The 20,575-nt window shown below is 42.6% G+C and overlaps 1 protein-coding gene across 2 annotated transcripts; it reads right to left on the minus strand.

Annotated features, from left to right (window-relative positions):
* Nucleotides 1-462: 462 nt before the first annotated feature.
* On the minus strand, nt 463-19,861 carry rb1cc1 (RB1-inducible coiled-coil 1). Of its 2 annotated transcripts, none has more exons than XM_014191162.3 (23): nt 19,494-19,861; nt 18,101-18,233; nt 17,837-17,963; nt 17,478-17,648; nt 17,076-17,278; nt 16,297-16,702; nt 15,899-16,069; nt 15,537-15,721; nt 15,149-15,335; nt 14,898-14,979; nt 14,706-14,770; nt 14,491-14,594; nt 10,700-10,832; nt 8,662-10,586; nt 6,595-6,787; nt 5,650-5,758; nt 4,886-5,207; nt 4,259-4,313; nt 4,109-4,156; nt 2,285-2,343; nt 1,967-2,094; nt 1,572-1,642; nt 463-1,392 (listed from the first exon to the last, which is right to left on the minus strand). In XM_014191162.3, exons 2-23 carry the CDS (start codon nt 18,169-18,171, stop codon nt 1,315-1,317), a joined length of 4,893 nt encoding a protein of 1,630 aa, XP_014046637.3. In that variant the 5' UTR covers nt 18,172-18,233; nt 19,494-19,861; the 3' UTR covers nt 463-1,314. The 2 variants fall into 2 exon arrangements, with proteins under 2 accessions (XP_014046637.3, XP_014046635.3); XM_014191160.3 differs by having other exon boundaries at nt 1,572-1,660.
* Between the last annotated feature and the right edge of the window lie 714 nt (nt 19,862-20,575).

The raw sequence follows: 20,575 nt of genomic DNA on the forward strand, positions 1-20,575 counted from the left end.
AATGTTCTTAGATAGTGAGCATAGATATTGGCCTACTATATTTCTTGAAGAGCCAACAGGCCTGGTTTTTAAACAGGCAGGTGGTCACGGAGCATATTGAATGACTTGATTGTCCTTGAACTACAGAAGCAGCATTTCCTCCTATGTCCTTAATTAACAGCATTCCAAAGGCAGGCTCGGCTCAGTGACATGATTTACATAAATTAGTGTCCACTGAAATCCCCATATGCAGGTCATTGAGGTATATTCGATATATGATACTCTCTCCAATGCTGCACTTTGAGGTGTTGCTCATCGTGTTAAATGTGTCATATTTTTATGAAATATATTTTTTTTACTATTTTCCATATCTGTCCTGGCTTTACATCTTATATGTGTATATTTTGTAAACCACCAATGCTTTGTATGGGCAAGTATGTCAGTTGTGTAACTGCTATGTTGAAATAACTAAGTGCAGTAAAGTTATTTGGGATCAATCCTTTATTGTTTCAAAACTCTAAATTATTTTACAATACAGTCCTTTATTGTTACTTCCGTGATTTGAATGATGGGTAATGTACAATGTCATCCAATAATGAAACACAGTCAAACAAAGTATTCCTTTCTATATATCAATATTCTATGATAGCGGGAAGTTTTGCGCTGTTCGTTTTTTCTGTATTTATTTTATTTAATAGCACAATTCCTTCCCTTTTGAATGAACAAAAAGCATTGTTTTTGGAAAGTGCATTGTCAATGATTGCAATGATGACTGCTTTCGTCAGTCAGCCAAAATGTACATTTCAGTATTAACTGAGGGCCATACTGCGTCATGAGTAACAAACAGCATTGACTACACTTCCAACTACAACATTTATCTGGATAAGTAAAATCAAAGAAAATATATCAATATGCATGCCATGAACATTCATCCATAAACATTTACAATAAATGTATATTTTCATTTGAATTATATTGCTGATAATGATGAAGTATTTTCCACAAAGAGGACAAATGCTGATAATGAATGAGAACTAAATATATAAACATTCAAATAGTTTTTGTTCAATTAACACACAGGTATTAATGCTTTCTGACAGTGTTTAGGGCCATGCCCTAATAAAGAAATTGCGTTTGGTCCACAACAACAAATACTCTAGATTAAAAAGAAAGAGGGGGTTGGATGAGATGTTGAACTGAAGGCCAAAATAATACCATGATTATGATCTTTCTTTTCATTTTCAAGCTGATAAGAGGTCTATAAATGATGTATGATGTGAGTGTTTAAAACTTTATGCAATATAAATATACATTTCAGCTCATAACTTGGCTGTACTATACTTTCTTGTTCCACGGAACAGCTTTCACCCTGTAGAACTTGGTGCCCAAAGGAACTTTGAACCGGTTTTGAGCCTAAGGTGGGAAACATACACAACATACACGCTCTTAGAAAGTCACCCTTTGATTGTTCATTATTTTATTTCAATTATTGATTACTTGATCTCCTTTAATGACCATCTATATTAAGAAAAGCTACTGTGCTCTACTGCTAGACTATTACAATTCATTACCTATATACTACTATACTTTACCTTTTTCGCCTGGCAATATTCTTTCTCCATAACTTTTCCAAGAACCCACGGCCGTCTCGAGGCTCCTGATGCTGAAGTAAACATAGGATCTGTCAGTGATCGACACAATAAAACCAATGCTCAGTACACAAACTTTGACACGGGTTACTCAAAATCACTTATCTGTCCAAGTTAATAAATTCAACAGTATATACAGTTTGTAAAGAGATACCTGCTTGTTTTTGCACATAACTTGCTCAACAGAACCACATTACACAATAACTTAGTATAATTGTCTATTATATACAACAAAAGTGAAATTGTACATTTTTGTATATTATAACTTTATTCTATAATAACTTAATGGTTTTTAAGAATTGAGGCCTAGAATTAAAAGCCGATGGTGATTTTCTGACCTGGTTTGAGGTCCAATGCCGTGAGGGACTCAGAGTGGAGAAAGTACAGGGTGGGACCCACGGTGAATAGCACATAGTTGTCATGCCTTTCATCTAGGATGATCAGAACCAAGTCGCCAACCTGGAAACTGAAACGGACACAGCGGTCAACCTTCACACAAAATGGTGCTAGATTCTATATACAACAAAAAAAATGAACCCGATATTTAGAGATTAAATACAAATAAAATACTTTGATTTGCTAGAGAAAACGTACAACCACTGAGTCTATATACACTATACATCAGCACTTTTGTGTGTCAATCTTCGTATGCTTACTCTCTGATGGCAATTTTCTCAGAATGCCGTGATGACACCGAGGACATGCTTTGAGACATCTACAAAGAGAGAACGGCAATGGTTGTTAAGAGTGAGATGATAATCTTCTTGACACTGCTGGTCATGGATGCGTTCCTGGCCAAAATGTATACTGACTGATCTTTGCATAGCAGCCATCAATAGTACCGTATGTCGTGCGCCGTGAAATGCACTTGCTGGAACGGACACATATTGGCATGCATTGTTATGCTTTTGTTTAAGTATGTGAGCAATAGTGCTGCAATATGTCAAACTGCCTGTATAATTGTTTTGATGCCCCTTTATCAGAAGGTTTTTGATAGAGGAAGTTACTGTTGCAGCTCAGAAAGCTCCTAGGTCTGCTGAACAGGGATAGAAGCATTGATGCTATTGCCATCTAGTGGTAGTGGGGTAAAATAGCTTGGGGTACACTGACAAAGCCTGTCAAAAGCTAAATGAATTATATCGGCCTATACACCGAGTGTATAAAACATTAGGAACACCTTCCGAATATTGAGTTGCCCCCCATTTAGCCCTCAGAACAGCCTTGATTTGTCAGGGCATGGACTCTACAAGGTTTCGAAAGCGTTCCACAGGGATGCTATCACATGTTGAATCCAATGCTTCCCACAGTTGTGTCAAGTTGGCTGGTAGTGGAGCTCTAATCCTAATAGCTTGTTCCATCTCCTCCCACAGATACACAACTGAATTGAGATCTGGTGACTGGGCAGGCCACTGCAGTAAGCTGAATTCACTTTCATGTTCGCAGAACCATTCCTGTACAATCCTAGCATTATGGGCATGGGGCATTATCCTGCTAAAAAATTCACTGCTGTCATGAAGGGATGCACATGATTAGCAATGATGTTCAGACTTCCTGTGGCTTTCAAACTTTTATCAAGGGGCCCAATGTGTGCCATGAAAACACACCATCACACCCCCACCACCAGTCTGCAACGATGTCACGCGGTATGACGGATGCATGTACTCGTGGTTTTCTCCATACCCTAGTCATCCAATCAACATGAAACAGCAGGAACGGGGACGCAATTTTTAGTTTTTTGCTGAAAGAAGTGGAACTGTGTAAGGTCATCAGCTGCCATACCCCATTCATGTCAAAGCACGACGAGTTATGAATTATTTTATGGGTCTTTGTGCACCAATGTTGTACTGGACTGTCAGTTGACTAACTGTAGCCCGTCTGTTGCTCAGCACAATTCGTGTCAGCCTCCTTTGTCCTCTTCCATCAATGACAGCTGGATGTCCTTTGGGTGGTGGACCATTCTTGATACACATGGGAAACTGTTGAGTGTGAAAAACCCAGCAGCGTTGCAGTTCTTGACACACTCAAACTGGTGCACCTGGCACCTACTACCATACCCCCTTCAAAGGCACTTAAATATTTTGTCTTGCCCATTCCCCCTCTTAATGGGACACAAACACAATCCATGTCTCAATTGCCTCAAGGCCTAAAAATCCTTCTTTAAAATCGGTCTCCTCTTCAACTACACTGATTGAAGTGGATTTAACAGGTGACCTCAATAAGGGTTCATAGCTTTCACCTGGATTCACCTGGTCAGTCTGTCATGGAAAGAGCAGGTGTTCCTAATGTTTTATACACTCAGTGTATATCTAGAAGTAAACAATACACATGGTAACCATGTGAAAAACGAATGTAAAAAAAACATGTTCATTTTTTGGGGGGGGGGGGGGGGGGGCTAGAATGGTTGGCTTAAACAATCACATGATATTAAAATCAACATTTCCTCCTCCTCTAATCAGCCATCAAAGTTAACAAAAACCTACCAGTCTTTGACTGAGGCGCTTGTTTTCTTCTTCCTTCATATGTAAAGTCTGAAATATGACAGAAGATGTTACAGCTCAAGTCAAATTCTATAACAATCCAACCCCAACTTCATCAGGTTCCATTTCGATGTCACAGAGGCGTCTACTCACCCTCTCAAGTAACAGTATCCGCTGTTTCTCCTCCGACATCATCAGGATGTTATCGCTGATAAAGAGACAAAGGGCCAATAATCAGACCAATTTGGCGACAGCTTTTAACACATTTGACATTCATTCAAACAAATAGTTACTCTGAAAAAAAAAAAAAAAGATTCAAGAAGCATGAATATGAATTTAAAGTGACTTTTGTTTGAGATGGCAATGATGACTGCTAGCCTGCACAACTGTTAACAGAAAAACAATATAACTTACATTTCCCAATCCTAGCCTCCCTCGCTCTGTTATTTGTCCTCACTTTGTCCATCCATGTCTGGCCATCTCAAACAAGCACTTTCAACATTCCTTTTTAATCTTTTACACATTAAAACTGACAACATTCTTTGAAAGATTAGAACTTATATTCATAATTTATCTTCATTATCCAATAAGGAGCACCTTCAAAGTACTCACTGTCCTCAGTTCCACCAAATATGTCTCCATACTATATATGTTTAAACAATATTTTGCCAAAGTATACCTGTCAAAGCTTATTTCTATAAAATGACAGATTCATTGTGATGGGAGGGGGTTCTTCTGAAACACTGTTTATTGGACTGTTTATGTTTGGGGGATGCTTACTGCACAGTCACCATGCTGGCCTCCACAGCCGAGTCCACTCTGTCGTCCTCTCTGGTGGCAGCCACAGAGGCCAGTCTGTCTGGGTCAGGGAAGAGCTCTGAGGAGCAGGCTCCAGCCCCAACCTCAACTTCAGTCCCAGGTCCAGGAAATGCTCCAGGTCCAAGTCTAGCCCCGGCTCCAGTGGGCTCTAGAGCTAAGGGGTTAGGGCTGTAGGAGGCAGAGGATACCAGGGCTGTGCCGCGCAGCCGGTTCAGCTCCTCCTCCAACTGCTTCTTCTCCTGCATGACGATGGCCCGGTCCTCAGACAGCATCTCTATCAGACCTGAAGACACAAAATGAACATATCAGGATACATTTTGAATTTTTACCTTTATTTAACTAGGCAAGTCAGTTAAGAACAAATTCTTATTTTCAATGGCGGTCTAGGAACAATGCCTTAGTTCAGGGTCAGAAAATCACCTAACTGCCTTGTTCAGGGGCAGAACGACAGATTTTTTTACCTTGTCAGCTCGGGGATTCGATCTTGTAACCTTTCGGTTACTAGTCCAACGCTCTAACCACTAGGCTACCTGCTCTAACCACTAGGCTAATGAATGAACTGCAGCACGACTTACTTTCCATACAAACAACAAAATAACCTCTGAAAACAATAACAGCATAGAAAATGCTATCTAGTTCCACCACATCCAGCCCATTAAGTGTTCAAAAGGCAGAAATCATTCTGTTCTCTCATAGTGTCCTAGCTGTACGTGACTGTCGTGTACCTTTGTCCTTCTCCTGCTGCTGGGTAACCTTCCGCAGCTCCTCTGTCAGGTCACTGATGATCTGTTCCTTTTTCAGCTTCTCTCTCATCAGAACAGTGTTGAAGTTAGTCTGGGGAGGGAGGAGGGGGACATGAAGGCTTTCAGACACCTCCCAGGCAATAGAGCAGCAGTAAAACACAACGAGGCAGTCACAGAGGACAAAGAACTACCAGACAGGAGACAATTGCGGCTGAGTGAGTCAATTGAGGGTTGAGTCACGGCTCAGAACAACAGACCTCAATCAAGCCTGCTCGCTTTACCATAAGATCTTAGGCTTGGAGGATCACAGGGTTTTAGGCTGGTAGGATAACCTATGATAATACTAATTTATGGAAAAAAGTTACATTTCGTAGTAAATGTTTATATTTGTGGTGCCGTTTTCAATTTGAGAGGCAAAACATTGTGTTCTAACAAATTCCTCCAAGAGGGTCACATAGCCACCTGTATCACATTCCCATTTGGACTGCTCACCAGTAAGATGAGGTCATGAGAACACTGTGTGCTATAATTATGACATACACACACACTGCCTCACAGACCTGATTTCATTTAGGGTCTGACTAAGGCTGCCTCATGGGCACATAGTGGTAGTAGTGAGGTAATGGAGTATTTTTGGCATTTCAGTTGTTGGTCACTTGTAGTCAGTTTGTTTGCAGTTGCCAGTGAATCACAATTAGACCGCCTTAGAAGAAAGGTAATGGGACAAATGCTAAAAAGCTCAAACATTTAGCTAAACACTCAGCTAGAAGCTAAAAAAAAAAATAATGTAGGAAAACCAACTACAGTACAAAGTATAGGAAGTACATTATAGTGCATCTCGATATGGTGCTGCTACTAGATTCAGTGCTGGTCAATATTGACAGAAGAACCCTCTGAATAGGATGTGAGGACTAATCCAACACTGACCTGTTGTTCTGCGATGAGGGAGGTCTTGAGGTTCTGCATCTCCTCGTCCTTCCTCCTCTCCAGGAGCTCCAGCTGGGTGTGCAGGGAGGCTGTCTCCTGCTGCAGATGCTCCTGCAAGGCAGAGTCCAGGGAGAGAGGAGCTCCTGCTTCGGATCCCCGACCCTCTGTCTGCACCTTCGACAACCCTGCCTCTCTGCAGCACACACACAGAGATAGAAAGAGACATAAGTAACAGAGACAAGTCACACACAGTAGACATCAGGTAGGTTAACAGGTCAAATTAAATACTCTTCACAAGTTAGTTTAGGTATGATTCTTGGGCTAAGAAAGTTCCTGGTGAGTTTTTGTCTCGTCTCAGTGCCCATCATTTTATGTTCCCTTTAAATATCCGACAGCATGCAAGCTTGACAAAGCATGCAGTACATGTTATGGTTTACTTAAGTGTTCACCTCTGGGCCTTTTTCAGTGTATACTAAATAGCTATTTTCAGTGTATACTAAAGCTAATTGAAGTCAACACAAGTCTGTGTCATCTGAACTCAGTCGGGGTCTCAACTTACTGTTGAGTTAGAACGCACAAGGGAACATTTCTAATTTGGTTGTGTATCAGTTTTTCCTCTTATGTTAGTCTCTAGCTAGGTCTCCATTCATTTGGCAACCGATTTTCATTCAAATATTCTCAAATCTAGTGGGCAAAATCTAATTTGCAGCTGGGCTGGAATTATACATTATGGCTTTTCTCTTGCGTTTCAAAGATGGTACAAAAAAATACAAAACGTTTTTTTTTCTTCTTCTTTGTATTATCTTTTACCAGATCTATTGTTATATTTTCCTACATTCCATTCACATTTCCACAAACTTCAGAGTGCTTCATTTCAAATGGTACCAAGAATATACATATCCTTGCCCCAGGGCCTGAGTTACAGGCAGTTAGATTTGGGTATGTCCTTTTAGGCCAAAAAAAAAGAAAAGACAAAAATAAAAAAGGGGGCGGATCCTAAAGAGGTTAAGTTTGAAGTACCGAATAAAAATTTAAAAGTTAAGTGTTTCCATCGCATTTTAAACACTACCGATAGTTTTGTCACAAAAAAACCTTTGCGTTAAATAGCAAATGTGCCTACTCTGGTCGCAGATGCTGTGCGGGCAGGCTAGTCTACATGATGAGTTTATAATGGATATTTTTACTTGACAAATGGCAGGCAAGCATCGATTATCGTGTCATCAGAATAAGACCCTCGATATTTATTTTTTTAAAAGGAGCATCAAGTTCATCAACATACACTTTCACCACCCTGTGAAGATCATAACTTATTTCATATGTAGCCTAATAAACTGCATTTCCCGAGTCGTAGCGGGAGGATCACACACCATATCATAGACCCTCCAAGTTGGCCTCGATATGATGGTTATTATATCAATATTTGCACATAAAAGGCATTTTCACTGCCGTTTCTTGCATAATTAATCTTACAGACAAATAGATCCCACCATGTCGAACAAATAAATTCTGTCGGCATTTATAAAATTGTACCGAAACTTTCTGTTTCCATCACAGCTGTCGTGATTTTTGTATTTTTCATATGCAGTATTACTTTACTCGCATAAAAACTGTGGATGGAAACATGGTTAGTGACAGTCACTCAATTAGCCCATGTCAGCTAACATTTTGTAGATTGGTAAATTAGTCTAGCCAGCTATCTAAACTAAACTTGTAATCATGGACGAATCATCAACCGGTGTCCCCCCATTGATTTTGTTAGTCACTCTCACTCAGATATCCTATATAAAAAAAAAAATGTAAACATTTCTCTCCACCCTATGGCAAAATGTGTAGAATGACAGGAAATTAGCTATTAAACAAGACATTTTTCACTCCAGCGTATGGCAAAATTTGGAGAATGGACTGAAATTAGCTATAAAATTGCTAAATTATCTCTCAGCCCAATGGCAAAATGTGTAGAATGAACTCTAAAACTAGGCATCTTGTTCGTTACAAGGCTGATTAAATGTTTATTACAAATCACAGTTATCTGTTACCTGGTAACAGTGGTACATGCGTCTCTCTTACCTTTCTGAGGATTGTCTTTCCTGAAGCTCATTTTCAAGTTGTCTAATTTTGTCTAGAAGTCTTTTCTCCATCTCCTCCTTTTGTTGCTCAAAGTCTTTGAAGGCATCTGGTACTGCAGCCTTCAAGGACTCCTCTTTCTCCAAACGTTCCTGGGCTGCTTGGGTGTCCTGCTCTAATCTTTTGGTGAGCAGATCATTTTCTGTCTGCAAATCGCAGATAACAGTCCTCAAGTGTTGCTCCTGCTCCTCAAACCTCCTCTGCTGCACTTCCTTATCGTTGAGCAGTGCTGCCGTCTGCAGGTCGAGGTCTAGTTGGAGGTTCTGCAGCTGTTCTGCATGGCTCCTTCCTGCATCCTGGGCCTGCTGCTGCAGGGTGGTCAGCTCGCTGCGGTGCTGGTTCCTCTCTTCCTCGTGCCTTCCCACCAGCTCCGAGATGCACTGGTCTTTCTCCATGCGCATCAGCATCCGGAGCTCGGCCAGGCCCTTCTCGTACTCTTCGTTCTTAGCTTGCAGCTGCCCATTGACCTGAACTAGCTCTTCGTTGAGGGACTGGGTCTCTGCCTCTACAGTGGCCTTCCTCACATTGGCTTCTTGCTGCCCCTGCTTGGCCTCCTCGTAGAGCAGCCTCACAACCTCCATCTCTGACTCCTTCAGGGCCAGCTCCACCTCCAGCTTGCAGCGTAGGTCAGCCAGCTCGGTTGCCCGGGCCTCCAGATCCCTCAGCTGGCCGTCCCTCTCTGTCAGAGAGGCGGCGTGGCGGTCTGCGACCTCACTCAGCTTGACCCTGTTCACCGTTGCCAGGCACTCCATGGCCTCCTGGTTCTCCCGGGCCAGGGTGTCTAGCTGGGCCTGGTGCTGCTGCCTCATCCTCTCCTCCAGCTCCTGCAGGTGGGACTGCTCGGCCCCCTCCAGCTCCTGGCGGATCTTCTGCTGGCCGCGCTCGATCTCAATGTGGAGTGTCTCCAGCTGGCTGTACAGGGAGTCTCTGGAGGCAGCAACAGTCAGCACCTCTTGGGCCTGATCGCTGATCTTCTGCTCCAGGACCCTGAGCCTCTGAGTGTGTCCGCTCTCCGCCTCGGTCCAGCGCTGCCTCTCAGCCTCGAGCTGGGTCAGCTCCTTCTCCTTGCGCTCCAGCAGCCCCTCCAGCTCCAGCATGGCCCGCTGCACGTCTTTCACGATGTTCCGGTTCACCCGGTTCTCCTCCGTCAGGGCCTGAAGTTGCTTCTTGTGGTCCTGCTGCACAGAGAGGAGCTCGGCCTGGTGCTGCTCCCTCAGCTCCTCCTCCTCCCTCTTACGGATGGTGTCCACCATGTTGCGCACGTCAATGGTCATGGTCTTCAGGGCGAAGCCAAAGTCTCGCTGCTCCTTCAGCACCAGGCCTCTGAAGCGGTACAGGTCATCCTTGACGCTCCGCAAGTTGGCCTGGGACTCCTCGGCAGCAGAGCAGTACTTCTCGATGCTCAGCTTCAGCATAGCCACCTTGGAGTTTTCCCTCTCTAAGGTGGTGGTGTCATGCATGCGCTTGCTGTCGATGGCGTTGATGACCGACGAGTACAGCGACTCCACCATCATCTCTGGGCTGGTGGGGTCGCTGATGGGGGTGGGCGAGTTTTCGATCACAAACTCGTTGACCGCCGACAAGAAGTCTGACTCGGGGCTCTCAGCCAGGGAGTCCAGGTCCAGGGAGCCAGCCTGCTGCAGGACGGGGTCCATGTTGGGGTGGCCAATTGTCTCGAAGTCAAAAGTTTGGGCATCGATGCTGTCCGGGGACAGGTCCTCCAGGGCGGTGGGGCCAGGGAGGGGCTGGCAGGGGGGCCCCGGGAGACTGAGAGAAGAGGGGGTCTTGGAGGAGGAAGTCCCTGGGGTGCTGTCGGACCGTGGGGTAACCGCTGCCGTGGATCTCTGAGCACTCTGGCTGCACGACCCCTAGAGGAACAGAAATAAGAAGGGGAGTGAGTGGAGAATATGCAATAAAGGGACAGTGTTTAGTGTGCTTTTAGATAGCTGCCATTCCATATTCCACTGTAATTTGTTATTACCCTTTGTTCGCTCAGTAAATCGGTGATAGTTTGAGACATCTCGTCCACACTTGCAGCTTGAGAAGCAAGGACCAACTGCTGAAGCATCTCCACATGCAGATGCAAAGGCTCAAAATCACACAGTGTTGGAACCCTGGGGGAAAGAAACATGGGACTAACTTTAATCAATACGAAATGGACAGTCTCCCAGGGCTATTGCACTGAATATTGCAACAGAGAATACAGCCAAGTGCTCACAAGTAAACTAATCATACAGGTAGTAGGCCTGTTACAAGTTGGGATGCACACTGGAAATGATTATATTACTCAAATAATATCCTGACATTTTTTCAGATATCCGGATAGTAGAAATTCGAGAAAGAACGATTTTTGGGCTATTCACTCTCATAATGAAGCAAATGCACATGCCAGAGGTAAACAGTGGACATGATGCTTTTCTCAGGTAGTTTGGCTAACAGCGAAAGAGAAGTCTGATTTTCACCACGATATAACGGATTCTCTTCCAAAAAGGTTTTCTGTTGAGTGTTTCTCATTGATCTATGTCAGGTATTGTGGAAACTCCATTAGGTGAGCGCCTGTAATTGCTATTTGAAGTGTGGGAAAAAGCATACCGGTGTCAGGGCAGCCTTGAGGGCAGTAACTCAACGCACCGTAATAGAAACTACATTAACCCATTACACGCGTGGGAATTGGCCTATAGGGATAGGGCTAAATTTTAAAAAAAATCTTACAGAAGAAATATGAAAAGCATATGACTGTGGGAAAATTATTAGACCAAAGGCGAGGACAACAGTTCACCTGACACAAGACTGAATCCAAAACGTAACACTGTTGATTTTATGTGAATTTTAAATTTATGTAAGTTTCACCGCATTTGTAGATAACGAAATCTGAAAATACTATGGATACATTCCACAGCAGGTTGGTGGCACCTTAATTGGGGAGGACGGGCTCGTGGTAATGGCTGAAGCGGATTAAGTGGGATGATATAAACTACATCAAACATGTCTTCCATGTGTTTAATGCCATTCACGCCGTTTCAGCCATTATTATGAGCCATCCTCCCCTCAGCAGCCTCCACTGATACATTCAGTAACATGATAAAAATGTTCCTGGAAAATGTCAGGTAGGTGCAACATAAGACAAAAAAAATGACAAGGGTTTGAGTGAGAGGACTAACTGCTGTCTCCAAGTGGCCATACTCCTCTCCAAAGTGGACACAGTTCCTAAGTCATTTCAATGCACTTTTATGACTAAAAAGAGTCTTCAAATGTACGGTCCTTTTTTGAGCTCTCTCAGCTGTGCCATTGAGGAACTAGAGAGCAGACTTGTAGTTGTTTGGACCACAACCCTGCATTCCCACCTTCACACAATTACTGTTGTTGTTTACACAATGCAAAAACGGTCCATTATAAATTGCAATCTGGGTCAGGTGGGCATCATTTGAAAGCCTGTTCTACTGCCAACATAGCTAAACTATAAAATACGATATTACAGTGTTCGGCTTTAACAATGAAATTCAGGGAAACAGATAATTTTGGTGCGCATAGAAAGGAGTGATGAGTGCATAGAGGTGCGTGAGCAGGAGAGAATTTTCTTCACAAGAGACAAACGGGCTCATTCTGTTCAGAACAACCAAGGGTATGGCGCCATGTCATCTTGTAACTGTACATCAAACAGTAATAATAAACGTTGACAATGTACATGACATGAGTTTTTGATATGGAAATACGAAGTGCACATTTGGACTCAGTGTTTGGCATCAAAGCAGTATTTACTATAATCCTCAACATCTCATCTTTAAAAAATACATAGTCCTCTTCATTTACAGCATTTCCAAACTCAGACAAAACATTTGCTAAAATTGCCCAATTAAGCGGGAGGGATGGAGGCAACTTCTTGCCTCGCTAGGTGCTCAAGTTCAGAATGGCTGTCAGTCAAAGTCCATACAGCGCTGTGAAGTGCAGAGCTCTGACGTCATGTAACGCATGTTACTGTACAGCCACTGAGTTCCAATTTAGGTGTTTATCAGAGCACAAATCTGCCATTTTCAATATGTATAGGGGTACGAGTGTAAAGGTTTAAAAGTTTGTTTTATTAAATGTACAATTTAAAATGTCATGGCATAAGGTGAGGGAAAAAGTATTTGATCCCCTGCTGATTTTGTATGTTTGCCCACTGACAAAGAAATGATCCGTCTATAATTTTAATGGTAGGTTTATTTGAACAGTGAGAGACAGAATAACAACAAAAAAATCCAGAAAAACGCATGTCAAAAATGTTATAAAATGATTTGCATTTTAATGAGGGAAATAAGTATTTGACCCCTCTGCAAAACATGACTTAGTACTTGGTGGCAAAACCCTTGTTGGCAATCACAGAGGTCAGACGTTTCTTGTAGTCGGCCACCAGGTTTGCACACATCTCAGGAGGGATTTTGTCCCACTCCTCTTTGCAGATCTTCTCCAAGTCATTAAGGTTTCGAGGCTGACGTTTGGCACCTCGAACCTTCAGCTCCCTCCACAGATTTTCTATGGGATTAAGGTCTGGAGACTGGCTAGGCCACTTCAGGACCTTAATGTGCTTCTTCTTGAGCCACTGTGTTTTGGGTCATTGTCATGCTGGAATAACCATCCACGACCCATTTTCAATGCCCTGGCTGAGGGAAGGAGGTTCTCACCCAAGATTTGACGGTACATGGCCCCGTCCATCGTCCCTTTGATGCGGTGAAGTTGTCCTGTCCCCTTAGCAGAAAAACACCCCCAAAGCATAATGTTTCCACCTCCATGTTTGACGGTGGGGATGATGTTCTTGGGGTCATAGGCAGCATTCCTCCTCCTCCAAACACAGCAAGTTGAGTTGATGCCAAAGAGCTCCATTTTGGTCTCATCTGACCACAACACTTTCACCCAGTTGTCCTCTGAATCATTCAGATGTTCTTTGGCAAACTTCAGACGGGCATGTATATGTGTTTTCTTGAGCAGGGGGACCTTGCGGGCGCTGCAGGATTTCAGTCCTTCACGGCGTAGTGTGTTACCAATTGTTTTCTTGGTGACTATGGTCCCAGCTGCCTTGAGATTATTGACAAGATCCTCCCGTGTAGTTCTGGGCTGATTCCTCACCGTTCTCATGATCATTACAACTCCACGAGGTGAGATCTTGCATGGAGCCCCAGGCCGAGGGAAATTGACAGTTCTTTTGTGTTTCTTCCATTTGCGAATAATCACACCAACTGTTGTCACCTTCTCACCAAGCTGCTTGGCGATGGTCTTGTAGCCCATTCCAGCCTTGTGTAGGTCTACAATCTTGTCCCTGACATCCTTGGAGAGCTCTTTGATCTTGGCCATGGTGGAGAGTTTGGAATCTGATTGATTGATTGCTTCTGTGGACAGGTGTCTTTTATACAGGTAACAAGCTGAGATTAGGAGCACTCCCTTTAAGAGTGTGCTCCTAATCTCAGCTCGTTACCTGCATAAAAGACACCTGGGAGCCAGAAATCTTTCTGATTGAGAGGGGGTCAAATACTTATTTCCCTCATTAAAATGCAAATCAATTTATAACATTTTTGACATGTGTTTTTCTGGATTTTTTGGTTATTATTCTGTCTCTCACTGTTCAAATAAACCTACCATTAAAATTATAGACTGGTAATTTCTTTGTCAGTGGGCAAACGTACAAAATCAGCAGGGGATCAAATACTTTTTTCCCCTCACTGTATCCTTGTAGGTAAAAATGTCATTACAAGACATGGTTATTTCTTTACTATGCACATGAGGGAAACCATGGCCTACCTGAGGAAAGGCTGCACCTCTGTAGGACAACAGGTCTTTAAGTACTGCAGGTCACCAAGGGAAATATCTGGAAGCTCAAAGTCAAACTTTCTGGGCTTTCTTGTCTACACAATAAAAGAAAGAGACAACAAAAACAAGAGAGAGATGGGTTGGATTATAATATTTTGGAAATGAAATAGACATTCATAGTACACAGTAAGTGACTGACTACTTACGCAAAATGAAGTGGGGGGCCATGAGTCAAGTCCTCTAAACAACCGATTTCGGAGAAAAGATTTCCCTGCAAAGAGGATCACAAAGCTCAGCTGTTGGGTTTGAATTAATGTATGTTCATTTCAGAGGGGATACTTGTTTAAAAAAAAATAAAAAAAATTCACCAAATAGGACTTTTAAAAACTGGAACTTACTGAACAACTTGCCAAACGTTTCCCTTTTATACTTCTCAGTCTCATAGAGATGCTTTCCATCCTTCACCAGAGCACAGGCCCACTGAGAAGAGAGATAACAGAAGAGCACAATTGACACCATTTTTCATCCAATTGTTTGAAGAGGTTGAGGCTTGTGTTACAGTAGGTCTGCATGTAGGGACTGAAGAGAGACGTGGGTTGGCCTTGGGTTTTGAAAAGGGGTCATGAGTGGGTCCTGTGCTCTGACTGACCTCTCTGTAGTGGCCGATGAAGAGCTTCCTGCGGACCACCTCAACCACAGCCAGGCAGTACATCTGAGGCACGGTGCTGAGGGCGTCCACCACCCGGACTCTCTCCATCAGCTCGGTCAGCAGCCTCAGCAGGGCCTGCAGCTTCTCCCCATCCTGGTCCGCGTGCAGCATCACGTAGCAGCACCATCTACATTCACAGTGGTTAGGGTCAGTGTTAGCTTAGCTTGCATATATAGAAAAGTGATTTACATGGCTTGTACATGACCACTTATTGGAGTGATTTTGAATTTATTGGAGTGATTTTGGTTTGCTGCATTGCTCAAAGGAATAAAGATGACCCAAGAGAGACACAGAAATAAGAAATGAGAGGAATTAACAGATGCCTTACTTGAGACGAACTTGTAGGTTGTTCGCCAGCTCCTGTTTGGCAGTGGTGCACTTCTGTTTGATGTCCAGCAGCTTCCTGTGGTTGGTCAGCATGATCATCAGCTGATTGGCGTGACTGAGACACAGGTCAGGCAGCACGGACGTATCCTTCAGGTTCTCAGCACGCTTCTGATTGGCCAGAAATCCCTAATAGCCAACAGATAGACAAGTGAGTTTAGTTTTATATATTTCATTCACACATTTTCAGCTGGATTGCATTATACAGTACATCATACAGTATGTGAATGAATAGGCACATTTTGTACAGTGTGTTATTCACCATTGATATTACATCATTTAGATGTAACACCTTATTTTGCCTACCTGAGCAAGTTCCTTCTGTTCATTGACCAACTTTTTACAGCTCGCTATCATTTGGTCTAGAGCGTATAACCTGTCCTCAAGTCCTTTGATGGCTTTCATGTTCTGATTATCCAGTTTGGCAATCGTGTCTCGACATTCCGCTAAGAATGGTTGAATGACCCGTGGGTCGAGCTGAAACAGAAAGGACATTTACATTATGGTTCCATTTTGTCTGTGTTTCTTTGCATTTTATAACCAAGAAATATCACTGAATAGACTCTCATGAAATAAATTTACACCCAATGTTGATACATTTAGTAGTCATGGCAAGGCCACTGACAGAGACCAATTCAGCCACACAGAAACAAAGAGACAAACACAACAGAGAAGACAGACAGAAACATACAACAGCGACTCACCCTATTGATGGAGTCAAAGCATTTCCTCACGACTGATTCAACGTCATTGGGCCTGTCTTGAACGTTGATCCAGTCCAGCAGTGTGACGTTGAAGGACAGGGGGTTGACCCTCTCTGGAGAGTCTGCCTCTTGCAGGGCTGCCCTCAGCCCACTACTGTCCGTCATCTCACTGCTTTCCTGGCCTTCGGCGGTGTCGGGCGAGCACCCAGCCCCCGGAGCAGAGAACGATGCAGGTAGCTTGGTGGGGGTGGGGCAGAGCACCGAGTCGGTGGACTTCTCCTCCACGGTCTCGTCAGAGTCCTTGTTTGGAGTGGAGCAGGACTTCTCTATGCATTCTTTGTAGCTGTGGCGGGTCAGACACTCCAGCAGGGGGATCTTGGCCATGACTGAAACTGCTGTCCCCAGTCTAAAAAAGTACATGTCAAATGTCAGTTCACACCCATAGAATTTAGATCTTTGGATACCGCTCACATGTGGCACGGTATTTGGATACAGATTAATTAAGGCAAGTGTGGCACAGAGGAGAGAGATAGGAAACGTAATTAGCTGATGATTCCACACGTGCCAGTGTGGTACGCCACACACCTGCAAAAAACTCTAACCTGAAAAGGCACATTATCTCAGAGAAATATGTATTTAACCTGAATAATTAATTGAAATTTAACCTATTGACTGTACTGTCACAGCAGGACAATCCTTCCATATATTTGTTTCATTCATTCCCCACCCACCCCTTTCAAATTGCACTGAACTTAATATTTATGCAGGGGGTCACTTACCTTGTCAGTTTCAATTTGATATCCTCAAAGTCTTGTTGATAATTAATGTACGCCGTGTCAAATTTCCACAGTAGCTTCTGATAAGACAGGGTGCAGTCATCCAGGTTGGCCATGATGGCAGCCCAACCTTGGTGTTGGAGGTGTTCATCGTGAACCAGGCGTTCGCAGAAAGAGCAAAGTTTCTTGGCGACTTCAAACATTTCCTGGAGAAGCAAAAGAACGGTATTCAGAAGTTAGAACACACTAGAAATTACAAAACAATCATAAGTTCCATTAGCTTTCCTTTTCACATTACATTATCATATCCTATTTAATGTTGTAGCATGATGAAACAAGGTACAGCAACATTGATGGCTTATTTTGAGAAAGTAGGTTCTGCACCAGAACAAACAAAACAGTTACCACAGCAAGTTGTGTTCGCGAGGCAACGGTGTGAAAGACTGCTGGCATCATTAGTGACTCCTCCACCTTGAGCTCCATCTCATTCTCAATAGAGAAGGTGGTTTTAGGGATCGTCGGAGCCCGGTCACACAAAATCATCTCTTTGTTGAACAGGAATATGGGGTTGGTGTCCTGGGCAAAAAAAACAATCTGTCAAGGCACTTGAACACGTCTGGAATAACAACGTTTTCTTTTTTTCAACATCTTGTACAGTGGCTTCAGAAAACTGTCACCAAAATTGTTTACGTCAAAACCACCTCATTTATGCAACACAATCGTTATAAAAAAACAAACAATCATTCCAAATGATGCAAACTTACAGTGCCGGCACTGTAGCTGCAGACTCTCCTCTCTGCAACCATACACTCCCCTCCATTGACAACCAGAACTTGATGCTGGGTTGCAATCTTGTATTTGACCTGGATGGCATGTTTGAGGTCCAACACTCTGCAAGAACACATGTAGGCTATATGATCAAATTCAGACAACTTTTTGATTTCAGCATAAATTACATTTTCTGTTGAGACTGAGATAAATTCAAAATGGATGTAGGTAATCTGAAATATTAAATAATTGGCTCTTACGTTTGGACAGCAAGCTCTGTGTCAAATGCCAGAGTGCTTCCATTGTTGACCTGGAACACATACAACTTCATGTTGAATCCTCCAGCGATCGTCACACTCCTTTATCTTGATCATTTAGTCATTCAACACCATCCTGTGTAAGACAAAAAAGGTACAATAAGTATTGACTTTTGGTTGTGACTGTATACTATTCCCTACTGGAAGCTACAAGGTCCACCAAATACATTTATTGACACATAAACCACATCTAACGTTAAGTGGCCTGTATCACATAAGGCTTATCCAAAACATAAACAATCAAACATACTTGTTACAAAAGACTTTGGAATAATTTGCCATTTACCTAACTAACGTGTAACTTCTAGCTACATGAGATTGTATACACGTGTTTTAGCAATGTATTTCAATATTTTCAAAAGTGAGAACTGAAAAGCAGCCACACACGTGGGGCTTCTAGCCTAAACTAGTTACTTGAACTCAACCATATACGTTTTACTCCAATTTTAGAGCAGCTGGCTAATTGTAACATTAATATATAGACGTTGCTGCTTTGCCCAGCAAAATGATTCTCAGGAAAAATGTAAATGGACACACTCACTATAATATATAGGCAGTCAAGTGCTGTAGCTAACGTTACAGGCTGAGTCATGTTGGCTATTAAATTAGCTAGGTTAGGTAACAAGCTAGCAAAAGCTAACGTCGGCGAACTAGCATTCTAAGTCAGCTGTTCACGTTGTAAACAAGAGAACGCCTTTCTCACCTTGAAACTTGGCTAAACACTATCACAAACAATGGCTAGCTGACAGCTAAATTAGATAATTTAATGACATTCTGCTGTTTGGTCGGCCCCAACACAACACACGTAAAAGTATTGGGAAATACGCCCTATGTCAATGAATGCGCTGTAGCAATCTAACGTTCGTTGGCTAGTTATCGAATGTGGCAAGTACCTGCGGGGAAAGCTAACGTTAGCTAATGGACACTGTCGGTGGATAGAAAGCTTTAGTTCGCTAGTACTTTATGTGCTTGCGTAACTTAACGTTAGACCATTAACTAGCTAGTACTAGCCAGCTAGCTAACGTTAACTAGATGGACAAAGGAAAGACGATAAAGGGACATGCAAATATAACATACATCGATTACTATCGACATAACTAGCTGGTTAACGAATTAACTAATACATGTCTAGTTTAAATCATTTAGTTTCCTCTGACAGTTTTAATAGCTGGCTAGACTAAAGCAGTTTCTCATCAACTTAGGTAACGTTAGCTAGTTTAGCTAACTAGCCATATTTTTCTTGTAAGTTTACACCCATGACAGTGAAGCCGTCAGTATTTACAAAAATGTAATTTCATATGACTGACATGTCTAGCAATGAGAAACCAATTCTTACCGTTGTTGTTTACTCCAATCCTTTCCCCCGCCTTGGCGAGCTAGCTGGCTAACTTGGTTTAGCTTGAATGGCATAGCGCAAACGCTAGCTAGTTTTAGAAAACTAGCCGAAAATGTTGTTACTTAGCTATGATGTATGATTATCTAGTCTTTAATGTAGCTGACTCAATCTTAGTTTTTACGGTCGATTCATATTGCTATCTACACATCTTTCTGGTTTCTCATTTCGCTTGTCACTGATCTATGTTCTTCGCCATGGGTTGTGTAACACCAGCTAATGTTTATTTCAAGTAGCTAGCAAGCTAACACCCTATTCTGCAGCTAGCTGTGTTTTGTTGTTGTGCTCATCGTCACTGCACAGCGAGGTGCATTCTGGGAGAAGAACAAGTAATGGCTGTGTTTTGGTGCAACATGGAAGGGGTGTGGTTTGTCCAAATGCAGTAGAGAAGGGCCCATAATAGTACAAAGGATACAATAGTATTTTTTAAAATTAATTATTAATTAATTAACCCACCAAATTGAACATCCAACGACAAACATTTCGCTACACCCACAATAACATCTGCTAAATGTGTAGGTGACCAATCCAATTGGATTTGATTTGAACACATATGGCATTGAATGTAGAGAGAGATTGATGCACTCACTCTCTACCTCTACTTGAAACCAGACATCCATGCAGCATTAGCATGCATGAAAAAAAATGCATCACTGGAGTATAATTGCAATCAACATTTCAAGTAGTAAAGCATTGGCTTTACTTTCATTCACCAATGGGCCTATGTACCAAGAATTTGACCTGGTGAAATGGTGCTGACCACAACAATCATAATTTACTGACAGAATATATAGACAAAGAATTTTCACAAAATACACATACTAAAGATACAGAAAAATCTGAAGAAGTGCACACAATTTTAAAGAAATATAAAAAATAAATTAACCCATCCTCTTCGCATGTATGGCGTCGTGTGGGCGAGCGGTTTGCTGATGTCAACGTTGTGAACAGAGCGCCCCATGGTGACAGGGGAGGGTTATGGTATGGGCAGGCATAAACGACGGATGACGAACACAATTGCATTT

Source organism: Salmo salar, chromosome 03 (genome assembly GCF_965601325.2).
Source record: "Salmo salar chromosome 03, fSalSal1, whole genome shotgun sequence".
Taxonomy (NCBI): domain Eukaryota; kingdom Metazoa; phylum Chordata; class Actinopteri; order Salmoniformes; family Salmonidae; genus Salmo; species Salmo salar.

Excerpts from the sequence above, each read along its gene's own strand:
- rb1cc1 (XM_014191160.3), bottom strand. The coding sequence starts at position 18,171 with ATGAAGTTGTATGTGTTCCAGGTCAACAATGGAAGCACTCTGGCATTT. Across the intron at positions 6,788-8,661 it reads GAAAGACAATCCTCAGAAAG|AGAGGCAGGGTTGTCGAAGG; the intron begins GTAAGAGAGACG and ends TGTGTGCTGCAG. Across the intron at positions 4,314-4,885 it reads GCCAGCATGGTGACTGTGCA|CGATAACATCCTGATGATGT; the intron begins GTAAGCATCCCC and ends TCTCTTTATCAG.